The sequence below is a fragment of the Amia ocellicauda genome, chromosome 2, assembly GCF_036373705.1.
Source record: "Amia ocellicauda isolate fAmiCal2 chromosome 2, fAmiCal2.hap1, whole genome shotgun sequence".
In the NCBI taxonomy this organism is placed as follows: domain Eukaryota; kingdom Metazoa; phylum Chordata; class Actinopteri; order Amiiformes; family Amiidae; genus Amia; species Amia ocellicauda.
Window position 1 is genome coordinate 61,272,058 of NC_089851.1, and position 23,538 is coordinate 61,295,595.

At 40.1% G+C, this 23,538-nt stretch overlaps 1 protein-coding gene across 1 annotated transcript in view; it reads left to right on the forward strand.

Annotated features, from left to right (window-relative positions):
* ptprn2 (protein tyrosine phosphatase receptor type N2) overlaps positions 1-23,538 on the forward strand; it is a 261,458-nt gene that overhangs the window by 87,139 nt on the left and 150,781 nt on the right. Inside the window, exons 7-11 of the mRNA XM_066688002.1 lie at positions 370-597; positions 1,787-1,827; positions 2,412-2,812; positions 10,230-10,316; positions 16,131-16,210. Coding sequence (XP_066544099.1) covers positions 370-597; positions 1,787-1,827; positions 2,412-2,812; positions 10,230-10,316; positions 16,131-16,210 — 837 coding nt within the window. The remainder of the gene's footprint in view (positions 1-369; positions 598-1,786; positions 1,828-2,411; positions 2,813-10,229; positions 10,317-16,130; positions 16,211-23,538) is intronic.

Consider the following 23,538-nt stretch of genomic DNA (forward strand, 5'->3'; position numbering starts at 1 on the left):
AATAGGAATTATAAATGAGCGAAAACGTAATTATAACCAACACATGCCATGATTTTGTTTTCAGTACAACACAACAAAAATAATAGTTCACTATACAAATGTATTTCTAGCCACATTCTACTAATTGTGCTTGTATATCCAAACTCTTTTGAAGGGATGCTAGAGCAGAAGGAGAGAGTATATATTTTTATTTGTGAATGAGCTTGTTAATCCAGTTTGTCTGTGCCATCGTGTTTAAAACCTGTACCTGTACAGGTGCCCTACTCATTGTGTGTGCTTGCCCATAGCTTTGTTATGGAATGTGTTGTGAGAGTGAGTCCGGTATGAAATTGCCACTGAAACGTTTTGGTCCATCTCTCTCCTCCACAGAGAACTTCATTCAGAATGTGGTGAAGGAGCTGGGCAAGCACAACGTCAATGTGGACGGACTGGGCCCCTCTGAGCTGGACGAGCTGGCTGACGTCATCGCGGACACTTTGCAGGTGGTGGATGGGGGCGATGGGGCAGCCAAGCAGGGCAACAAGGGCCATAGAGATGCCAAGAGGGGGCCCACTCAGCTCCAGGAGGAGATGCTGGGGGAAGACGCCATGCTGCAAGGTACACGCAGGCCTGAGTGTCAGAGGCCTCCATTGACTTCGAAGTGTAATTGCTATCGGTAAAGCTCTCTAAATTCTTGGATTGGCTAGAAACAAAGCAGTGTCCAAGCCAGACCTGTCCTGAAGAGTCTTCCAGTTCCAGTGTGTTTAAAGCTCCCCTGGGATCCATAGTTACTGTTAGGAGGTGGATTCTGAAATACGAGTTTTTTAGATCAGTGCAGAATGTGCCTTTTTATGGCCAATTTCTTGCTGGACTTCTTTGGTTTCTTGTGTTTCATTGCAAAGTAGCAGATCTCAAATCTCCCGCCAAATCATTTGAAATGTGTTCCCTGTGATCTACTGGATAGTGGATCTGTCTGGATGATCTGTCATTACTAAGACCAAAGACTAAAAAAAGCACATATGCATCTTTCTAAGTCTTTCCATCACAATTCACGGCAATGTGGTCATCTTCGTTTCAGGCGTGGGCCGGCCGGTCTGCACATGAATAGCCCTGTGTTATTAGGGTGGGCGAACACTGCTTCTTGGCATTCATCAGTGCAATGGGGAAGCGCTAATCATGAAACTTGTTATTCTCACCCCTCTGCCCATTGCAGAAAGTGGTTTTGTAATCAATCTCCTGCTTCAGTGCAGCACATTTCAATACGAGGGGGGCGTGAGAGCAGTGTGCTCTGGAATGCCAATGGGCTTATTGAGAACCAGGCAGGAAAACCTGTACAAAGAGCACTGGCAAGCCAACACCTTGTTTGCAGAAACCGGCCTAACGACAAGCATGAAACAGATGACCTTAAATTCAACTGAGACCCTGTGCCAACCGGCTTCATTTCCGCATCTTGCTATTCGAATAACGTACAGTACTGCATGTGCCAGCAAATTGATTGCAGTGAAGTCAAGCGCCGTTGATTAAATTCATGATTTGGCAAACGGTGATCAGTTGTGCACGGTTGTGGAGCCCTTATGGTCATCTCAAAAACCTTGGGCTTCTGGTGCCGAGACTGAAGAGGAGATTGCTGGCCTGCTGTGCATCTTGCACGTGTGATCATGCAGGTTCTCACAGTCGAAGGTGTGTAGAACTTAATGTCTGAGAAAAGTGTGTGTGTTTGTCTTCTAGTTTTATATGTAGGAGGGATGAAACTTGAAATGTAGCTTTCTTGCATTGAATGTATTATATCTTTGACATTTTCTGACAGAGAGACAAATGGAAGAGGGAAATCCAGGATCAAATGACAAGGTATTTTATAGTTTCCTGTTTTTGTTCCCCCCCCCCGCCCTCCAAAATACATGAGTGAGTAAATAATACAGCTGAAATTGTGAATACAGGTCGATGAAAACTCGTCAGTCAACAGAAAACTAATTTAAGAAAGTGCTTTGAATAACTGAGAAGAATCTTTCTGCTGCCTTCTTCGAAAGATATCTTGCTTTTTAAAAGCATGCAAGATTTGCCATCGCTATACTCCACACAGTAAAGTTATCAGACTTTGATTACATTAGGGGTTTGATTTTAGAAGTTAGATTTGGAAATGTAATATGGCCCAGGTTATTATAAAGAGCAGAAAGTGTTTTGATGCCTTTTAAATGCAATACAGCTGCAAAGTTAAATATGACATGTAGCATCTTGCACACCCCATAACAAATGCTGTATTAAAGCACATTAATCTGAAAATGTATTAAGTGTGTTTGATTTGTGTGAGTTTATGTATTGATGAATGCATCTCACCCCCCCATTTTTTGTTCTGTTCTTTATGGAACTCTGTGGCAACTTGTGGTGAAGGACGCTACACTAAATTTAACTTATTTATTAATTGTTTGACTTAGGACAAGAGCCTGGTCAGCAAACTGTTAGAATACCTGGACAACAACCCAATTACCGACAGCCGTCCCAAGCAGGATGACGCCCGACCAGAGGACAGCAAAGGCAGGGGGCCTGGCCAAGCTGAGGCCTTGGAGGAGTCCTCGGCAGACGAGAAAGTGGCAGGAGTGGAGAACGTGAAGAGCAAGACCATCCTGAAGGAAACAGGCCTGCAGAAGAAGGAAGCAAACCCTGCGGAGGAAGGCGCCAAGGAGCTGTCAGAGCTGGAGGGCTGGGTCCACGCTGTGGAGCCCGAGAAAAAAGACATGCGCTTCGAGGAGGAGGAGGAGGAACTGAGGCTGGACGTGAAATCCGGACGGAGGTCTGAGAAGGAGGATGAGTACGGCTATGTGGTGACAGACTCAGAGTGAGTTTTTTTTTTTTAATTTGTGGGTTGTTTGTAAATTGCAGCAGTGCTGTGGAAATAAGTTCTCACAGGAAGCCCTGTCTAGACTATATACAACAGTACAGGCACAACATTCTTTTTTAATATCTCTTCTAACATGTTTATTTCATTTTCTTATATACGTTTCTCATTTCTGTACACAGCAGTTTGATCTATAACGACAGAGAGAGAGCATTTGAATTCCTCATTGCACTGGGGTTTTTATAAAATAGGCCTAGGCTGGTTTGGCAATTCAAATTTGGATCTGAAACCAATGCTTAGATGGTGTACAGATTTTATTTTTCCTGTGTGTGTTTGTGTGTTGGAAAAAGAGGAGAAGCTCAGAATGCCAGCCTTATGTGAGACAATTTGGGCTCTTGGCGTTTGGATGTGCCTCAGGATGGTTAACAATGCACACAGCCCATTGATTTTTCTGTCTGTTTAGTGGCTGTTCTGGGATGGGGCGCTGCGCCGGCCCGGTGCAGACTGCAGTGCAGGGGCATCCCCAGCGATCAGACCTCTGATCAGCAGGCCCTACGGGGGAGCTGTTTCACTGCTGAGTTACTAACCTCTGCCTCCACGAGGAAAACATGTTTTTCATGGACTTAAATAACACTGAAGCAGTTAGAAAGTATGCAGGGTATTGAGTGCCTTTTTTCAGTCCTAGGCTACAAATAGAAAAGGTGTAGAAAACTAATTACTACATTTCTCTGTGTATAAAATAGTGCTGCAACTTTAGACTATTAAAATTCTATTGATTATTTTTTCAATTAATCGAATAATTGAGATACAGCATCATTATATAAAGAGAGAAACCACTTACTATAATTAAAATTACAAAATATCCAGTAAATAAATGCTATAATGTAATATTTTATTTAGTTGTTGAAAAACAAGCTTATAGGCCAGTGCATTAATAATAATAGCAGTCACGAACATTTTTTTTTGTAAGTAAATTGGTTTTCAAACTACTACCCCAAAAATCAGCTATAAATTAAATACTGTACTGCATCATTGTAATGTATTCTAATGGGGTACGGGGCTGGGAAAGGCAGAAGTGTGTGCACAGGGAACTACATTGATGCCCCAAAAGACTCCAACTCCCACAATGCAGCACCATAATAACAGGAAGCCCTGCTCTCAGTCAACACAAGGTACAGGCAATGATGTTCTAGATTCTGGAAGACGAACTGATGCGCGAGAGCGCAATCACTGAGAAAGGTTACGAACCTCTGAGTAATGTGCAGGAGAGTTTTTCGCTTTTCATTTTCCCATTTTGTTTTTAAAAGCAGAGGTGAAGTGTTTTGGTCATTCAACCATAGTCACAGTTCTGATGAAACCGAAACATTAGCTTTAATAATATAAATACATTTGACAATACAGTACACAGGTTTTTCTATTGTTTACTATGGAAACAAAAATACATTATTTTTTCTGAAATGTCCATTCAAGTTTTGCTAACTGTTACACTTAGGGTGATCACCAGTCCTGCATTTTAAGTAATTATTTTCAGATAATTGTCAGACAAATCGTTCAAATGTCCCGGTTTTGTTAAGCTTCAGTTTGTTTTGTTAAACTAAATTCAGTTGGCTGTAATACATTCAAACTTAAGTTCATATTTAGATTTTAGAACATAAGAATATAAAGTTTACAAACAAGAGGAGGCCATTCGCCCCATCATGCTTGTATGGTGTCCATTAATAACTAAGTGATCCAAGGATCCTATCCAGTCTATTTTTAAATGTTCCCAAATTGTCGCTTCAACCACATCGCTGGGGAGTTTGTTGATTGTGACGACTCTCTGTGTGAAGAAGTGTCTCCTGTTTTCTGTCTTGAATGCCTTGAAGCCTAATTTCCATTTGTGTCCCCGGGTGCGTGTGTCCCTGCTGATCTGGAAAAGCTCCTCTGGTTTGATGTGGTCGATGCCTTTCATGATTTTGAAGACTTGGATCAAGTCCCCACGTAGTCTCCTCTGTTCCAGGGTGAAAAGGTTCAGGTCCTCAGTCTCTCAGTAGGACATTCCCTTCAGACCTGGAATAAGTCTGGTTGCTCTCCTCTGAACTGGCTCTAGAGCAGCAATATCTTTCTTGAAGTGTGGAGCCCAGAACTGTACATAATATTCCAGAGGAGGTTGAACTAGTCATTGTACAGTCTGAACATTACTGCCCTTGTTTTAAATTGTACACTTTTGACAATATACCCTAGAATTTTGTTTGCCTTTTTTATTGCTTCCCCACACTGTTTGGATGGGGAATGTGAGGAGTCCACATAAACACATGAAGATTTTATGTTTAGCGATGTGAAAAGGGTGCAATTTTAAATTGTTTTGTAAAATAAATTAAAAAATCAATCAGTTCTGTCAATGGCGCTGTAACTCATTGCTATGTAAATCGGCCATGTCAGGTAAATCAAGGTAAACTGAATAATTATTGTATGTAATCTGGCCATCTGGAAAATTTATTTTTGTTGACCTGCATATAATGTGACCCCCTGTCTTCTGGCTGGTCAAATTTACCATAAACTTCTCTCATTATATGCAAAGATATATGGTAATTGGACTTGGAGTATATCTGTGTGAATATTTCCTGACAAAATTAGTTAGTCAGGCACCAGAATAATTAACTTTTAGAAAGCATACATCTATATTCGGTAATATCAGTATTTAAAAGTTAATATTTTGAAATAGATTCTATGCAAACATTAAACATGAACAATTAAATGCACAACAGAGGGGTTAAAAATAAAGTGTAGATTTATGTCAACATCACTTATCAGCTGCACTAGTGGAATATTAAGTCAGGCTGAAGTCCTAAAATGTCAACACACTTTGGTTTTAGTCAGGTTATTCGATGCATTTCTCTTATTTCTCAGCGCAAATGCGCAAATGCTTGACTGCTTTGAAAAATGTGCATGCACTTTATTACCATACATTACCTTTGGTGCACCCCATCCCAGACACCCATAAGTAACAGCTGGCCCCAAAATGTCTCCTTCGACAGCTCACACCTCAGGAACGGGGGGATGAACTGTATAGAACAGAGCCACATGGAAACATTCACGAAGCCTGCATCAGATACTGCTACCTTTCCAATGCCTCAGCTGTTCTTTTTTTTTTTTTGAGCCACTAGATACATTTGATAGCCTGTGGGAGCGAGGCCCACTCAGAGCAGATGAATGAAAAGCCAGAGCACATCCTGTACAACAGCAATAATAATAGGAGTTTGGGGGGGTGGGGGAGCAACATTAGTTGTCTAGCCATCCTGCTCTGTGCCTCGAGTCTTTAACTGATCTCTCCTCTCAGCACCACCTTGCCTTCAGTGTCTGAGAAGCCCTTTTGTTACTGTATCGGGGAAGCTGTCAGCTTTAGTTCTCCTTCACCTGTTCAACAAGACGGGGCTCCACATCGCTCCGCTGCTGTAGGCGGGAGGTTTTATACATGTCATGCTTGTTCTCGTCGTCTGGATTGGTGCTGTTATTACTGTCTCCCCCTCTCTCCACAGTAATGATCAGCATCAGAGGACTGCGGTGGCCTGTGAGGGCAGCAGGGCCTGGAGTGGGTTGCTGTGGATGTTATTTTGGGCTCTCTCGGAAATCTTACAATAACCTGCTAATCTGACATCTCCTGATATCGGAAAAGAGTGGAGGGGGAGGGGGACAAGATTACTGTCTAGCTGAAGCTGTCATTGTTGCTGGGTCTGTGGGATTATTTATTTACTGTAGCATCTTATCTCTATTCTCCTGCTTGGGAAAAATAAGTGAATAGTTAATGAGTTAATTCGGACGCATGTATTGGCAGATTCACATGGTTGTGTTCAGAACATCCAGCCCTTCAACTGGCCTGTTCTGGTGTGTTGCTCAGCAAAATCTATGCCGTAATTTATACACACACGCACAAGCACAATGCATACACACAGGTGTCTAGTTAGAATGCAGCAGGTTTCTCCAAATTAAGGGAAATGTCTTTGCCTCCTGATAATCATTGCTAATGCTATATATACAGACTGGTGACAAATTAAAGGAAAAAAACAACATAAAGTGTCTCAGTAAGGTGTTGGGCACCACGAGCCACCAGAACAGCTTCAATGCTCTTGGCACAGATTCTACGAGTCTCTGGACTCTACTGGAGGGATGAACACCATTCTTCCAAAAGATATTCCCTCATTTGGTGTTTTGATGATGGTGGTGGAGAGCGCTGTCTAACACGTCGGTCCAATATCTCCCATAGGTATTCAACTGGGTTGAGATCTGGTGACTGCGAAGGCCACAGCATATGATTCACATCATTTTCATTCTCATCAGACCATTCAGTGACCCTCGTGCCCTGTGGATGGGTCATTGTCATCCTGGAAGAGACCACTCCCATTAGGAGAGAAATGTGTCACCATAGGATAAAGGTGATCACTCAGAATAACTTTGTAATGATTTGCAGTGAACCTTCCCTCTAAGGGCACAAGTGGACCCACACCATGCCAGGAAAATGCCCCCACAGCATAACAGAGCCTCCGGACCCCTCACTGTAGGTGTCAAGCAGTCAGGCCTGTCCCGTTCTCTTGGTGTCGCCATACTTGCACTTGCCCACTTTCGAGAACACTAGCCAGTTGGGCAGTCTTTGTGACTGACGCTCCTGCGTTCCCCAATAATGACCCCTCTTTTAAAGTCACTTAGATCCTTTCCTCTTGCCATCTTGATCCAAAATGGGGGTCAACTGGGCCTGCTCAGCATTTTTATATACATGCCACAGAGCATGATAGATTGTTAATTGCTTTATTGTATCATGCAGTACACCTGTTTGGAGGCATCTGCATTCGTTATGTTCCTCCAATCATTAATTCAGGTTTTTCCTTTAATTTGTCACCAGTATGGATATATATATAGATACTGCACTGAGTTGTTGAATACTAGGATTTTGGAAATGGTCTGATGAACACCAAGGCAGGGTCTGAACACTTTTCAAGTATGCATGAAAGTAGGATTTTTTGAATGGCATTTCGGAAATGCATAAGATAACAGGCTGTTGTTGTTGTTGTGGTTTTAGCTTTTTGTTTGCTTCTCTCACGTGCGGTTATTGACCGTGAAGGAGTGCCGACTCAATCTCGTCCCGGCAGTCGGCACGCGCGGCAGGCAGTCACACTCCCCATGTCCCTCCTGACCCAGGTAACGCTGATAATGAAGCAATCCAGGGCACTGCTATAAGCCGTAATCTCCAGACCGAAAGGACATCTTGTGGAGAGGCAATCATGTGTGCAGGTCTCTCTGGGGTTTTTTCTGCAGTTTAAAAGAAGATGCCACTTATAAAGGCTCTGGTCCTGTCCTCCCCCCTCTTTAAGATGGTTTGTGTGGGCAGCTCCTCTCTCTACTCTGCTGCCAGATAAGAGCCGAGGTGTTCTGCCACCTCACTTTTGATGATGTTCATTGAAGAGCTAGCAGAAGTCTTTCCCTCGAGGATAAAGAATTGCAGAAAATAAATAGGGCTAAATAAAGATGAACAGCAGCCCCGATAACAGTTTGAACCTTCTCTCTGATGGCAGATTTGATTGTATTGAACCCATTGAGAAGCTGAGGGTTGGAGTTATACATCTGAATGGACTAATTGCACTTTAGAGCTGAGGTGTTCCAAAATTCGGTAACATTTTTAACTTTCTGAAAACTTAATTTAGCTCCTATGAACAAAAGGTTTGCTCGTGTTGTAGGTTGTGTTTCTTCAGAAGAAGAGCTGGGAGAGCACAGTGCCCTCTCCCCTTTGAGACGATAACCTGAACTAAGAGATGTAGTCTGCAGGTTAATCAGGAGTTTAAGTGACTGTCAGGTGATTTGCAATGGTAACCTCCTCTCAGATGGGTGTCTCTCAGGGACCAGGCTCCCCATTCAGGAGAATCCATTACAACGAAGTGGTGATTTGAAATGTACGAATCCAAGCAGCACATGTGTCACTTCAATGGAAACGGTTAACGTAAGCTGTATGTGCACCAGGCCTGTTCTGCATTACATAGAACCCTGGATTTCCCTTTTCTTCTCTTTCTTCTTCCTTTAGCTCGAAACACTATTGGTGTGCATTTCCTGTGCATTGAGCAGAGAGCCATTTCATACTTTGGCAACTGTTTTTCCTTTCATTTATGTATTATCTTGCTTTGTGTAATGACGCCGCCTAATGTACTATACATTTGGGCTCCAGCCTCATTACTGGCATTCACTCTTGACCGGTGACCTTGACATCTCGGTGTCCAGAAGTGTCTGAAACTCAATTCTCTCCCTCTCTCTCTCTCTCTCCCTCTCTCTCTCTCTCTCTCTCACACAAATTAACAGCTCTGAATTTCACACCTCTTGTGAAGGGTAGGAGGGGGTGGTCTGGGGAAGGTGATGTGTTGTGAGGACCACGCTTCTGTGAACGTTATATAATTCTGTGGATTTTACTCCTTAAATGTAATCTAGCCTAAACTTATCAAGCAACATTGCTTTAACTAGCCACCTGAACACGGGCCTTTATTTATGTATGTATTGAGCTGTTACTGGATGAGACAGATGTGTTCATGTCCATGCAAACATATTATACATATTAAGTAGGGGGAATTGTTTGTGGAAGATTTATTGCATGACATTTATTCCTTTCATATGATCCCCCATATTAAATGTGTTTATATGCATTTGACTCATGTTAAGATGTGTTTAAGGTCAGTATTTCTCAGAGTTTTCTTTCATCCTGACTATATTCCTTTCCTTGTTTTCCATTGTAGAAATTTCAAAATGGAAACTAATGTGCGCTGGTGTTTCATTTTATTTAGTTTTGTTTCGATAATTAATAAAATAAAATAATAGTAATAGAGAAGAAATCCCTCAAAGTGAATCTATATGATGTTTCTTCATTTTGTTTCACCTTACTGTATTCAGTATGATCAATCTTATGCAACCCTTTAACAAAAATAAATAATAATAATAACTGAATGACTTGACCTTGGCAGAAAAGGGGCACAAGCCTGTTGCTGGGAATCTCATGTTATAAAAGTATTATTTTCCTATGTATGTATTTTATGTATAAGGCCCTTTTGTTTGGCCTGCTTCTATATGGGCGGCTGCAATTTCCCGCACCCGGTCCTGGATGGGGACAAGGGCCGATCCGGAACCCAGCTGTCGCACACAACCATGACACTTCCCTAACGATTCCATTTGCACCTTATTGTTTGTCTTATTGCTGGAAAATTCAGGTGATTCATCACGGCTGCAGAAGCACCTGCTGCCAATTCCCTGGGCGGCCCGGCTCCGAGTGTGACCAGAATGTAATGTCTCTGCTCTCACTAAAGGCTCAAACGGGGCTGAGGTGACAGCTCTTTCAAGGCCTTTCGCTCGGGGAATATATATGATGAATTTTAACGCTTTTCTTTTTTTGCCTCCCCCCCCCTCACAGCGCACTGACCACGGACCAGGGCCTTCACCTCATGGAAGTTCTGGCTCGTAGGGTCAAACTGCGGATGAAAGACTTTGTCGATGTCAGGTGTGTATTCCTCAGTTTATGGGTTATTTGTCTGTTTTTGTGTACTTTAACTCTGTTGAATTCCTCTCAGGTCACAGTCCTGAAAGTCACTCTGCCTGTGTGTCCCTGTTGAAGCAGTGCATTGTGTTTCCAAACTGCATATTTCCATACCCACTCCACTTTTGGTTTAACGTTCGTCCTTTTTCACATGTTCACAAATGCATCTGTTGAAGGAGTCTGCAAATGTGTCTCTCAATCACTTCTCTGCAAAGCTGCACAAAGCATTCATATTCTTGAAGCAAATATTAACTGTAATACTAATAATAACAATAATGATATAATGCCTCTGCTATTAATTATGCTGCTCCTACTACTACTACTACTACTACTACTACTACTACTACTACTACTACTACTACTACTAGTACATTTAGTTGTTATACACTGCATGTTTAATTTTGGTTATATATTGTATGTAGGGTAGATTGTACATTCCTCCCCGTCTCTCACTACTGTCAACCACCTTTCTTCTCCTCAGCCGGCTCTCTCACTCTTCCCCTTTGACCCCAGCAGCAATAGCCAGAGGAAGTGCAATGTGGGAAAGTAATGTAATCTATTAATCTAGCGAAACCCCCCTACATACAATATATAACCAAAAATAAACATGCAGTGTATAACAACTAAATGTATTACTGCTACATAATATTCTACATTAAATCATCCCCTATACTAGTACTACTACTACTACTAAAGTCTGGTCACTGGCAGAGCTGAAGGGGGAGAGATGATTCCGTTTCTCAGGTTTTCAGGTTTATGAGTCGTTCCCATGATGCTCTGTTCCAGAGTTTTTTATGAATGTGTCCGCAGTGGGCCAGGAATCAGGAATACAAAGTACCTGCGTGTCCAGCGCTGAAACCCAGGCCTAATGATCTCCGCAGATCAGCGCGATGGTGGCCCTCATACAGTGAGCCATAGCCTTTTAAACCCCCAACCAGGGATTTACCGGCGATTATTTCTCATCTGCAGTCTGCACTTAAAAACCTCAAAATTGCTTTTGTCAAAACCTAAGCACCTTTTTGCCCGTTCCTCAGTGGTCATTCTTTTATGCCCCTTTTGCCAACACTTACTTCATCTTAGTTTGTCTCCAGACAGCCAAGGTTCCCCCCCACTCCTTTGCCTTTGCTTTGTATCCTTTAAGTCCACCTCCATTTAGTCTTCATTGTTTGATCTGTTCCAGATTGAGTTTTCCTCTAGGGAGCCTATGGGTGGGAAGTGTGTGTGTGTTTGTATATATATTATATAAATATATAAAACACATTTGTAGGATTCAGTCTGTTTGGGATTGCAGCACAGGAGACACTGGGAGGAGGCTGTGGCTCAGACCTTTGCCCGTTCAGTCATTGCTGTTATTTTAGATTAAAATTTTCTCAGTGCCAATGTCAAAAATATAAATAAACACCAGCTTTTCCCCCTGTGGTGACACGCGGGACTGGAAATATAGCTGGAATGGAAAGCTTGTTATAGTATCACAGCCTGTGGCCTCAGAGTGTCACACCAGCCACCAGAGACTGAGCCCAGAGGAGTATTCATTATTATTGTCACATGCAACCCCCAATAGGATGGCATCGATTCCTCTCCATACTGTTGCTCTGTGTGTAAATATGAAGTAAATAGTGCCTCTGTCCAGGGCTGTGTATGGAAGGGCAATACTCTCAAAGTATAATTTGTTTTTTCTTTTGGCCTAAAGAGTCAAACCTCTCACCCACTTCACAATACAGAACAGTGTCAAGACTGGCATGATTTCCACACAGCTGTTGAATATTTTGATAAAGATGCCAAAGACTTATCATTTCAATTTTTTTTGAAGAAGTGAATATAACTTGTGGTTGATGGGCTTAAAATAGTGTTTCAAAGAAATAGCACTAGAGGTTTGTGTGTGAGTAATGTGTGACTAATCTTAAGCTGCGAGTCACTATAACCTGTAAAAGTGCTTCATTCATTCGGTATTTTATTTTTAACTGAAATGACACATTCTTAAATAAAACAAAGCAACCTGTAGCTTTTGAGAAACAGAGCACACAAAAAAGGTCAGGGGATTTATTTAACTCTGATATATGATAAAAGGAGAAAGCAATTTAAACAATAAATGCAAGCATCATGTTTTTTCTCAAATACGCTAAGTGCAACAATCACTGCCTTTTAAAGTTTAATTTCTGTTCCTGGAAATCAAACTCTGTAATTTTGTGCATATCAGGGCCCTATCCCCTGCTTCCTTTCAGAGCCATGCTGTCAGTTGGCCATTGTGTGCTTTCTGCCTTGGAAGAAAGAAAGGAGAGGAAAAAAAAAAACTATTTTGTTTTTTGATTGAAGACTTTGAATGTGCAGATCAGCGTTTTACATTTTATTTTCCTTTCATTCCTTTGTTCATCAGCACGAGCAGCTTTGTTTCTGTGTGTTCACTGTCTTCTCCGTTTTAAAAACTGGTCTAAGTCTTCTGTATGGTTTTAAATGTAAGAACTCTGTTATTATTATTTATTATTTAACTAAAGAACAGCGACAATTAGAAAAATACATCTAAATATGCTTTAGTTAACTTTTTTTATGAAAGAGCTGGCAATTTAAATGTCTTCCAGACAGCAGGTCTGTAGGGCACAGTGCTGCTGCTTTTAAAGGGACGCGACCCAAAGAGGAATGATCCCACGATCACACTTGCAGCTGAACTGTGGATTTCATGTTAAATATTAATGCCATGTTGTATTTTCAAAATTAGCATTTAATTTTGGAAGTACACAGTCTTTGTTGTTCGCACAGATTTTGAATTTTAATGTTTCCGATGTGAGAATCCACCCCAGAACCCCCCCCTCCCCCCGCCTACAGACCCCAAAATGTCTAATTTCACAGTAAGTCTATACATGGGTTTTACATCTACATCTACTGACTATGCCTGTTTGTTAGCTATGCTTATGAGGTCCTTTTAAATTCACATACTTTTTCTTATCCGTCCATCTCTCTTCGCTGCATCTCTGTGTGCATGTAAAGCAGTGGTTCCCTAACAGCGGTCTCATTCACTTGCAAATTCGCCCGGCCCAGCAAACGACTGGGAGCTGAGGATAATTTGCCCGTGTTGGACTGTAGATGCATCCAATTTGAAGACAAGCCGTATGAAAAAGACCAAAGGGGTTGTTTTTCCGATTGTGGTCATATTTTCATTTAGCAGATAAATGATAAATGGTAAAGCTTTTTTACATTATTTTATAATTTTTTTGCCTTCATTACTGCAGTCCCGAGTACAAGGCAGGATTAATGCCTTAGTTTAAGCACTTTTCTTGGCCTTTGTGTTTGAATGTCTTTATATGTTGAGTTTAACAGTGAAACCCCATTCAGATGCCAGTGAGGGCAGGGAGAGTACTGCTCTACTTCAAAGTCTGTGGCTTAATTACCTCTTACAAAAGGACGTACTGCATTGTACATTTTTGAATTAATTAATAATAATCATAGTATTAATTTGCAATACATAAATAGGTGGTAAATGTCGGTGCATATGATTTGTGGTGAATTACACTTCGCTTTCAAGATGCACAACACCGGGGTGGATTGATTACCAGATATTTGTGCGATTTTATCTGTTCCCTGGTAAAGAAATTAAGTTTTTACATTTCTCAAATACTCCCAGGGAGTAATCTGATATATCTAGTACAGTTTGTTTTTCTTTTAGTTTTTAGTTTTCCCCCTTCCCTTGAAATTGTGCCGTGTTACCTTGACTCACATACGTGATTAAAATCATGCATTTACATCAGATAATGGTAAGAGAGACTCCTTTCAGATTATAACGAAATAAAAAATGTTGTCTTGTAATGTTGACGCACAGACTTGACGTTTCTTTGCCCCGCATGCAAATTGTACAGATTTGGTGGAGAGACGATGCCCTCCTCTGCATTTATGCTCAAGCCACAGAAGACGAGCTTGCATACAAACAAATTATTGACAAGTTACCCTGTGGAGCAGTAGCAGGAATCATTTATTAATGAGTGTGAACTTTCCTTGAACTCCCTTTTCTGAAGATGTAATATTCACCGTGTAGGTTTCTGGGTAGATATCCGACTGTGTGGGAGTCAATACGTTGAAAGCATCAGCTTTGAATGATATGCGGCTTTCAAGGCATACTTTGAGGGACGGGGGTGGGGGGGTGGGATCAAATGAAAGGTCTATCACTAATTATTTTTTGACATGAAAGTGCACTGCCAGCCAGCCAGCACCAAAAAAGAATGTATAACACAAAAAAACACATTTTTATATATACAGTATATACATCTATATATAGTGTGTATGTATTTGTGTGTATATATACACACGTGTCTTTCCATTGAGCTGTTTTTTGTTTTTCTGTGTATTGAATTATTTTTAATTATTATATTTACAAATAACAACTGATTTTCTGATACATTACAAAAAAAACTACAGACATGTCAGATGAAGGATTTGGAAAGACTACAGTTCCCTTTCAATTAATTATAGTATATTGCAGATTGACATTTTCATCCTTGAATCCCCCGTTTTTATTTGTGTATTTTTAAATCCAAAAGGATATTATTTTACTAATAAAAACCGACCCCAGAGCGCCATTTTCACTTCTAGACACCAGGTGGAGCGATTCACCCACACAGGGTCTGTTTTCTGACTTTGGCAGCACTGATAGACTGATATTTTTTTTCCAGGTTGAGAAATTAATACAGTGGATTGAAAGGGCTGGAGGGGCGGGGACTAGAATGACATTTTGGATTTGTTGACATGATAAACTCAGACTTGTCTTTTTAAAAATGCATATATGAATTACAAGATTAAGCCTTTTGGAAATAGAAGTTTGTCTTCAAATGAGCAATGCCAATGACGTATTTAGAAACCACATTGAAAAAGGTTAAAAAAAACACATTTTGTATTTCCACGTTGTGTTGTGTACGACAAGAATTCATGATTCTGAGTAACACCTATTGAATGGTTGGTTATACATCGATTCACATTTGATTCTCACCCTGACAGATTTTGCTGCTGTATCTCCTAATTTAAGTAGTGTACAGTCATAAATCTATGTCTGAAATAAAGAAAGATAAAGCTCTCCATAGTAGGAACATGCAGAAACTGAAAACAGTGCTGGGTTTCCTCCTGATCTCAGAAACTGAAACCCGAGGATATTGAGTCTATTCTCTCCTCTTGCCTTTAACTTGCCAATGACAAACTACAAAAATACAAAAACATCCATTTGTTTTTAATTCACACTTTGCATTCGAGGCCTAAATTGAGAAAAAGAAAACTAAATCAAACGTCTGTGTGCAGAATCGTTTTTTAAGGACGTGTCTTATGCTCTCTCTTACATTTAACAAAGAGTTGCCAATCAAAGTCAATTATTTTGAAAATGTAAGTCCTGTATGAACCAGAAACCAAACACTTTAAGATGTATTTTGAAGAGCTATTCTCGTGCTCTCATTCTCCCTAGAATTGTATATTTGGATTAGTTTTAATATATAATCTACATTCTGTGTAATATCTGCAACCCTGACTATTCAGCACGCTCAATTGTCCTTATTAAAAGCTGTGCTGAGATGAGAATGTCGTTCATTTAATTTCATGTACGAGTTTGTGGGCCTTCTAAGGTCAAATGCAAGCAAAGGCTTCGAGGCAGGAGAACCGCAGATATCAGCTCTTTCATGTTCTCAGTTTTCAAATGGGCCGAACAAAAAAGGGCCGAACCAACAACACTCTAGCTTGAAAGGTGCATCTTAAACTGGAGTGCAGTCATCTGCTCGAGTAACTCACTCTCATCTCCCAATGATGTTACAGTGTGCTGGGCCCAGCTGTGACCTTCAAAGTGAGCTCCAACCCCCAGAACATTTCGACCGCAGATGTGGCCAACGTGGCAGGTAGGAACTCATTCCTGTTCGCTCTCTCCCTCTCTCTCCCTCTTTCTTGCTCTTTCATCCTTTTAAAGGAGAGTGCACATACCATCCATGATGAAAAAGGTCATTTCATAAGGCAGGGAATGGAGTGTTTTTTCTGTTTTTCCCTCACTCCTGGTGGCACGTGCATGAAACTGAAATGCAGCTTCAGAGGACTAATTAAGCTGCAAATACATTTCTTGCTTTGCTTTAAAGAAACAAAACAAAAGAACAATTGAGAACCAAACCAAACTAAAAACATGCCAATGCTTTCCCACTGGATGTTGCTTCTGGCAGATGTGAGAAACCTCTAGACAGAGAGTCTGATAGGAGTATTTAAGTTATAACTTGCAGTTGCTTCTTGCTTTATTTACACCAGAGGCTGCCAGTGGGGGTGTCAGCAATAGCAAGGGCATGGGCAGGGCACATTTGGTAGTCAGCATTTTATTTTTAATATTTTTTTCAGGTGAAAACTGTAATCCTGTGTCACATCTTTCACTTGGAGCAAGGTTAGCTTGTCTCAGATTCACTGTCATTTTAACAGTTTTCTCCTGGTTCTGTGATGCACACTCTACCTGCACCAAACCTGTGCTATTGAATTCCCTGTCCACACTTACAGGACAGATTTACGTGGATCTTGAAGCACTTCTTTAAATCGTCAACAGACAACATGCAAAATGGCGCCAATTATATAAAAGTAGTGTTTTTGTGTGATTTTTTTATTTCTTTCTAATGGTAAACCACCAGCAATTATCTTAGTGCATACCCCCCAAAACAACAACAAATTATTTTTGTTACAGATAACCTTTTTATTTGATTGATTGATTGATTTAACCAAAGTCACACATTCATTGATATTTAGGAGTAACTCAGGTTGTACAACACACTCTGATTGGTGGATCACAAAAGACTGTTCAATGCTGCTTCTGATGCCGTTACAAGTGCTTTTGACTGTGGAGGTCCACAAATGCACGGTTTTATATACTTGGTTGATCAACGAGTCAATCAATCAATCAATTAATCTTTATTTAGTTTAGTGCCCTTTGCTAGGTAGCCACAGAGCGCTTTACAGACTGAAAATAAACAGATAGACAAACAGACTGCTGTTCTGTTGGGCAGTGGAATAACCGTGAAGGAAATAAAGAAGAAAATAACCCAATAAAGATGTGAAGCCGGACCCCAGGCGATGTCTGCTCTTGGACCAGCAGTGGGGCTGGTTGACCCTATGCTGTGCTGTGCCTGAGGAATGACATTCAGACCAGCATCTCTTTCACAGCTGAATTATATGGCCAAGAAACACAGCAACGCCAAGCAACCAGACAACAATTTGTTCTATTGTAATTGTGTTTTTAAAGAGTCTATTTTTAGGCAGTTGAAAAGCGATTGGGGAAATCAGTTTTCTAATGCCGTTGATTTTAGTTTTGTTTTTGGGTTCTTAGATTTTGTGTTTGTAGGCTTTATTTTTAGTGTTGCCGTGGAATCTGTGATGACGGGTCAGTTTACTCACAGCTACAAGAAACCTGCAAGCCTACCGATGGGAAAGTGTTGCTGGCGCAGGGTGCAGACTTCACACAGGCTTCACTGTTGCTTTTACAAATAGGTGTAAAAGAACAAGACTACAAAAAAAAGACCATCCTTGGTGATTTCTAAAGTATCTTTTAAGCTTCTTTCTTATATTGCAGTAAAGTATTGGGAATGATTCCAGACAGCAGTGATTGAAAATGAAAGCCTAAAAATGGTTTAGTGCTAGACTTACATAAATGCTTAGTCATGCGTTGTATTGTTAGCAATGGCATTGTATTATATTTAATTATACAGAACTGTACACCACAGTCTCCCATTACAGAGTTTCTATATCAATTCCAGATTGATATACCCTGTCAATATAAACTGGCACTGATATTTCCAGCTAAACAACTGGTTGGCTGAGAGTATGGAAATCATTCTTGCTACTTGTACGCATTACAGTAACACACATAAACAAATCAATAAGCTGTATATCAACAACAAAGACTGGGTCCAGTGAAATTCTGGGGTCAGTTCTACAGCTGTCTTGTAAGTCTGTATTGGAGTGAGAGTGATATTGCGTTCAATTGCAGAATCACAGTGACACAAAAGGTAATGCATTAAGCCATATAAACAAGTATATAGTGTGTTATAATTGTCCAGTATAGGAAGCTCGGTCAGCATGGGATAGCATCTCGGTGGAATTGTGCAGTCTTGAGTGAGACAGTGGTGTAATTGAACTGCAATTGCTTTTTCAAACCATGATCTCATAAATTAACTAATAATTTTCCTAATCAGAGCTTTTAAACGTTTGGAAGTTTTCACATACAGTGTTCAATTGTATAAGCACCTGAATGATCCAGCATTTTGTAAATTAAACCATTTTAAAAGTGAAATTTTAAAATTTAAAAGCAAATTATTAGTTCAGTTAAAATTTCAAGTAAGTATTTGAGAGGTTGGTTGACACAAGAAGCCTGTAGGATTGTGATTGTGCAGATGAAATGAAATGAAATGCATCTTTATCAGCTTTTGATTCTATAAGACTTTATTTTCATAATTTAGGTAGTTCAGTAAGCCTGCATCATTGGCTTTCATGTTCTGTAAGAAGAACAGGTTTACAACAGTAATATTGTATGTAAAGTGAAACACGTATAACGTGGCCCCACTCCCAACTCCTCCCGTAGTTTTAATGTGTTCAGAAAGAATCACTCCTATGTGCCTCATCTTCAACATAACCACGAGTTCCAGAACAGAGAGCCACGCTGTTGATCCGTGTGTTGCCTTGAATGTATTTTTATTCAACAAACTGAATGCAGCCAGCAGAGAATGCGTCAGGGTTGCGCAGTGTGGCTGAAAGGGTCGGCATCATTGTGGGGGCCTGCACGACGGGGCTCGCTCGCAAGGAGATGAGGGGTGGAGTGCCGAAATGAAGTGAGGCCCGCTTTTCGAGTGGGAGTATTTAAAATGATTACGCTGCTCGTATGCCCACTTTCAACAGCCGCTGAAGCCTGTGAAATAATGGTGGTATTGAACGCTTAGCGCTATGCACAAATGTATATCTATCTACCCACTTCAAAGGTTTCAGCTACCTTTCAGTCCCTGGCTGACCTTCACACCTTCACAGCTTGGGTCTCCATCAGAGCTTAATTATCATAGCTGTACAATGCGGGTTCAATTTGTTGCTTATTTATTTTTCTCGTTCAGAATATTTTTTTTAATGTTTGAATATAAACATGCAGTAGTACCTCCTGCCCTGCCCCCCACCTTCCTGTGTCTTTCTGTTTCATTTTTTTTTTTTCTCTAGCGCTATCTTAAGGTTGAAAGAGGATGTTTTGTTTGCACGGCCTTTGAAAAACTCAAGCTGAATAAGGCTCAACTTGATTAGAAGTTTGAAGGGCTACACGACCAAAAGGCCAGGTAATAAATATAAAAATGTTTAAAAGGGGCATCTGGGAGAATTATAAAGGATAAGATATAAAAAAGAAATAAAAAATCTTATCCGCCTCCTTCTGACCCGTGTGCATGTCTTTTAACAAACCGCCAGCTTAACCAGCACAAAAACAAATGACAGAAAGCCGTGTCAGAGGTTCCTAAGCCCCTGTGGCATGATTGTGAACTCGCTCTGTTTAAACAGTCATTAAATCTCAGGCTGTGTACAGTATGTCTGAAATTAATGTCACCAGGCTTACCTTATTTCCAGCTTACAAGCTTCATTGGAAACAATTAGGAGCCTTTTTTTAAAGCGGTTCTTTAATGGTTCCTTTAAAATGTATCTTCACTATAACTACATGCACTCACAAATCGTGAGCTATCAGGGGAGACACAAAAGGGATTTTTTTTTATGTGCTGCAGGATCTTGAGACAAAGCCAGGGATAGGGATTTGTAGCTAATGTTCACCCAAATAGACCATGTAAAACTTAAATACATTCACATCTTGGCTGGCTGTGTTTTTAAAGTCTCCTTAGTGGCTAAGGAAGGAAAATCTATGCTGAGAAAAAAAAAAAAAAGAAAAAAGAAAAAGTGACAATTGGTGTGTTGATTGATTGATTTTATTTCCCCCTCTCTCCCCTGTTTCCATTTTCTGTTATTGGTAATTTAGGCCAGTCCTATGAACATGTATTCCAAAATATCCATTATGATTAAATCTCATAAACGCAAACATAAAAACAAACCCTGCATGGAGCTGCTTTCTGTAAGACTGCAGACTGCAAAAATATATTTTCATAAACAAAATTAATGTGGTATGGCAGCACATCATAATCCTATTTTTTAAATGAACATGTATTTGCTTTTGTAATTTAAAATGATCACAGCTTCTTTACAGTTAGAGAGAGTTTTCCTAATTCCTAGTCGGCTGTCGTGCACCAAACCAAATCCCTCTCTGAAGAGAGCAAGAGAAACAGCTTTTTTTGTCTATTGATTCAGTCTAACACATTTAAATTATTCCCCTATTGTTTTGGTGAACAGGAAACACATTTCCTAAATATCACCGGGACATGGGTATATAATTCATATACTTCCTCAATTTGAATTTTGTAAATACTGCTGAAAAGCCATGGCTGCTCTTACCTTCATTACAGTTTATGTATAGGCCTGTATTTATTTATTATGATTATAGATTTTTTTGTTTTGTGTATTTTAGAGGCCCAGATATGTGTTCACAGAACTGTGTTTTTACAGGTACCTTTGCTTGTTGAACCAGAAATAAAAATCACCAAAGTCTCTCCTTTGGTGGCGAGGGGTGGGGGAATAAACAAAATTATATATATATATATAATTAGAATTAAAACATTTTCAGTGAGTTGCGATTATAATGAGCAGAAGTGATGATGAAGTGCAAGATAAAACTGTTAAATCTATAATTAAGTGATTCTTCACTGCTGTGCGTGTGCGTGTGTGTGCATATGTACACTTTTCCCTATTTGAAAGCATGCAAATCAAAGTCAGTTCAGTGGCTTATTTGGTTAAGAATCCTATTATTATTATTATTATTATTATTATTATTATTATTATTATTTATAGTGGTTGACAGGAACCTTTTTTGTCATATTATTGATACGAGTATTTATTTATTGAAAACTGTCGACTTTTTGTTTTTGAAAATGATCGATTTTGAGCTGCTGCAGGTGTTGAGGGGATCTGTGTTTCCCAGTGTTGTAATTCCTTCCTGGTCTTTTGCTCTGTCTAGGAGTGGATGGTTAAGTACAGAGCCTCCATAAATATTCACCAATAGGAAAATGAATAAGTCAATGCGCTCAGGTTAACTCACAGGGCCCTCCAAGTTAGTGTTGTTTTTCTTTCTGAGAGGCCTTTTCCAGTAACGAATGTGGGTGTACTGTATAATAAGTACACATCTGTCACACACAAGATGCACTGTGATGCAGTGCTGTGTTGTACCGTACCCGTAAGCAGTTGATGGTGGTTTAATGAAGCTCTACAATTCTTCCACAATGGTGTGCATAATGATAGATAAGAACACGTTCCAAAGCTCATATCTCTGTGTACCACGGGTCTGGAAATACCTTGTGTAGAAACGTCTCATGAGAGAAGGCAGTGTCACCTACAGCTGAAGTCCTGCTCTTCCTAGGATTGTGGGAAATGCTGGATTGATACACAATGTTTGTCCATACCTGGCATTGCATGCAGTACCTGCTGTTCTAAGGTGTTGTATTATTCAACTGAATACTATACAACTGACATCTTTACTTTGTATAATATTATTTTATAACATGATACTAATTTATTTTGCTAGTCCATATATTTATTGTGGTTGAGTGTCAAGAGTTTTTCTTTGTCACCAAATAATACAATGATGATTAACAGAAATAAGCAATATTTAGAACAAAAATGTAATGCCAGGTTTCAGGTGCTATTTTTGATTTTGTTGTCTGATGAAAACATGATTTTCCCTGTTTATTGTGTGCGAGTGTGCGCTTGCACGTCTGAAATGACCTTTCTCTTCTCACTGTCATTCTTTGTAAGCAGGCTTCTGCCTGTAGCATAACAGCAGTTGTCAGCAATTGGTCACACTTTATCAAAGCGGTGCTTCAACCTAGATATGAACTTTGCATAGACAGCAATGATCTATAGGTTCCTCATCAACTGCAGCTTAACACGGGGGAAAATGGCCGATCATTTACATAGGTGTTTTTGTGTGTATTTTTTTAATACTAGAAAGCCAAAGCAAAGCAGTCTAAAGGATAGTGAACCAAGAAATGGCAAACTGTATCCTGACATGCAGTTGTCTTTTAGACATTGGTGAGGCTGTCCAAGAATTCCTCACTTTATTAATTATTTTTTTAGAAGAAGAATTAAGTAATATATAGACATACGTTGATCAGATCAACACAAAATATAAACGTGCCTGGAAAATGTACAACCTTCTTGTACATCTATACATTATTTAAAATGATTCAATTTCTAATAAGAATAGGGAGAACAGATATGTGCTGAAAATGAGTTTTGCACTGAACTGAATTTTCAGTATCATTTATAACACTGTTCAAAATGCTCTAAGAAGTAAAGTCTGATGGAAGCTACATGCATAGATCAACAATGACTTTTTTGCGTTATATGTTATTGCCAGCATCCAGTATCTTAAACTTATTCCTATTTGTAAGAATTCCTACTGTGATGGAGTAAAAATTCATAAAATACGAGCCATCAGTGAAACAGAATTCCTTGAACACAGGGGTCCTGCAATCAAAGCTCAGCTTGCTAAATGAATTTTATTAGCTTTAAGCCTTTTCTGCCTGTAGTGTTCACATTGTGTAAGTGATGGAGTCTGTGTGAATGTAGGAGCTGGTGCCATGGCCCGATCACTGATGGGGGATTACTGGGCTGAATTACTCATGCAGATTTATGCACAATGCAGTCTGTGGTCATGTTCCTGAGGGCAGATACACGGCCAAAGATATATGGGTGTTGGCATCAGAGCCTGCTCACTAAACCTGTTTAGTCTGTGGGATAATTCTGTCTTGCAGTGCTGGGCAACTGTGTGTCCCAGTGACCAATTGACAAGGGCAGCGTGTCACATTATGCCTTGATCCTTACTCTTATTCAAAAATCCAAAACATTTAAAGGGAAATCAGATTATCCTGTTTACTGTGCTATGCCACTGTGAAGACCAGAAAACAAAAGTGAAATCCTAGTAGTAGTATAGTAAACCATGATACTTGCCCTGAAAAAACATTGGGAGAGTAAAATCTTCGCATAGTAAAAGCCGTGGGGGCAACTGCCAATTTACTGTGCAAATGTACTGTGATAAACCTCCTTAAGATACACTCTGCTTTAGGAATATCTGCCT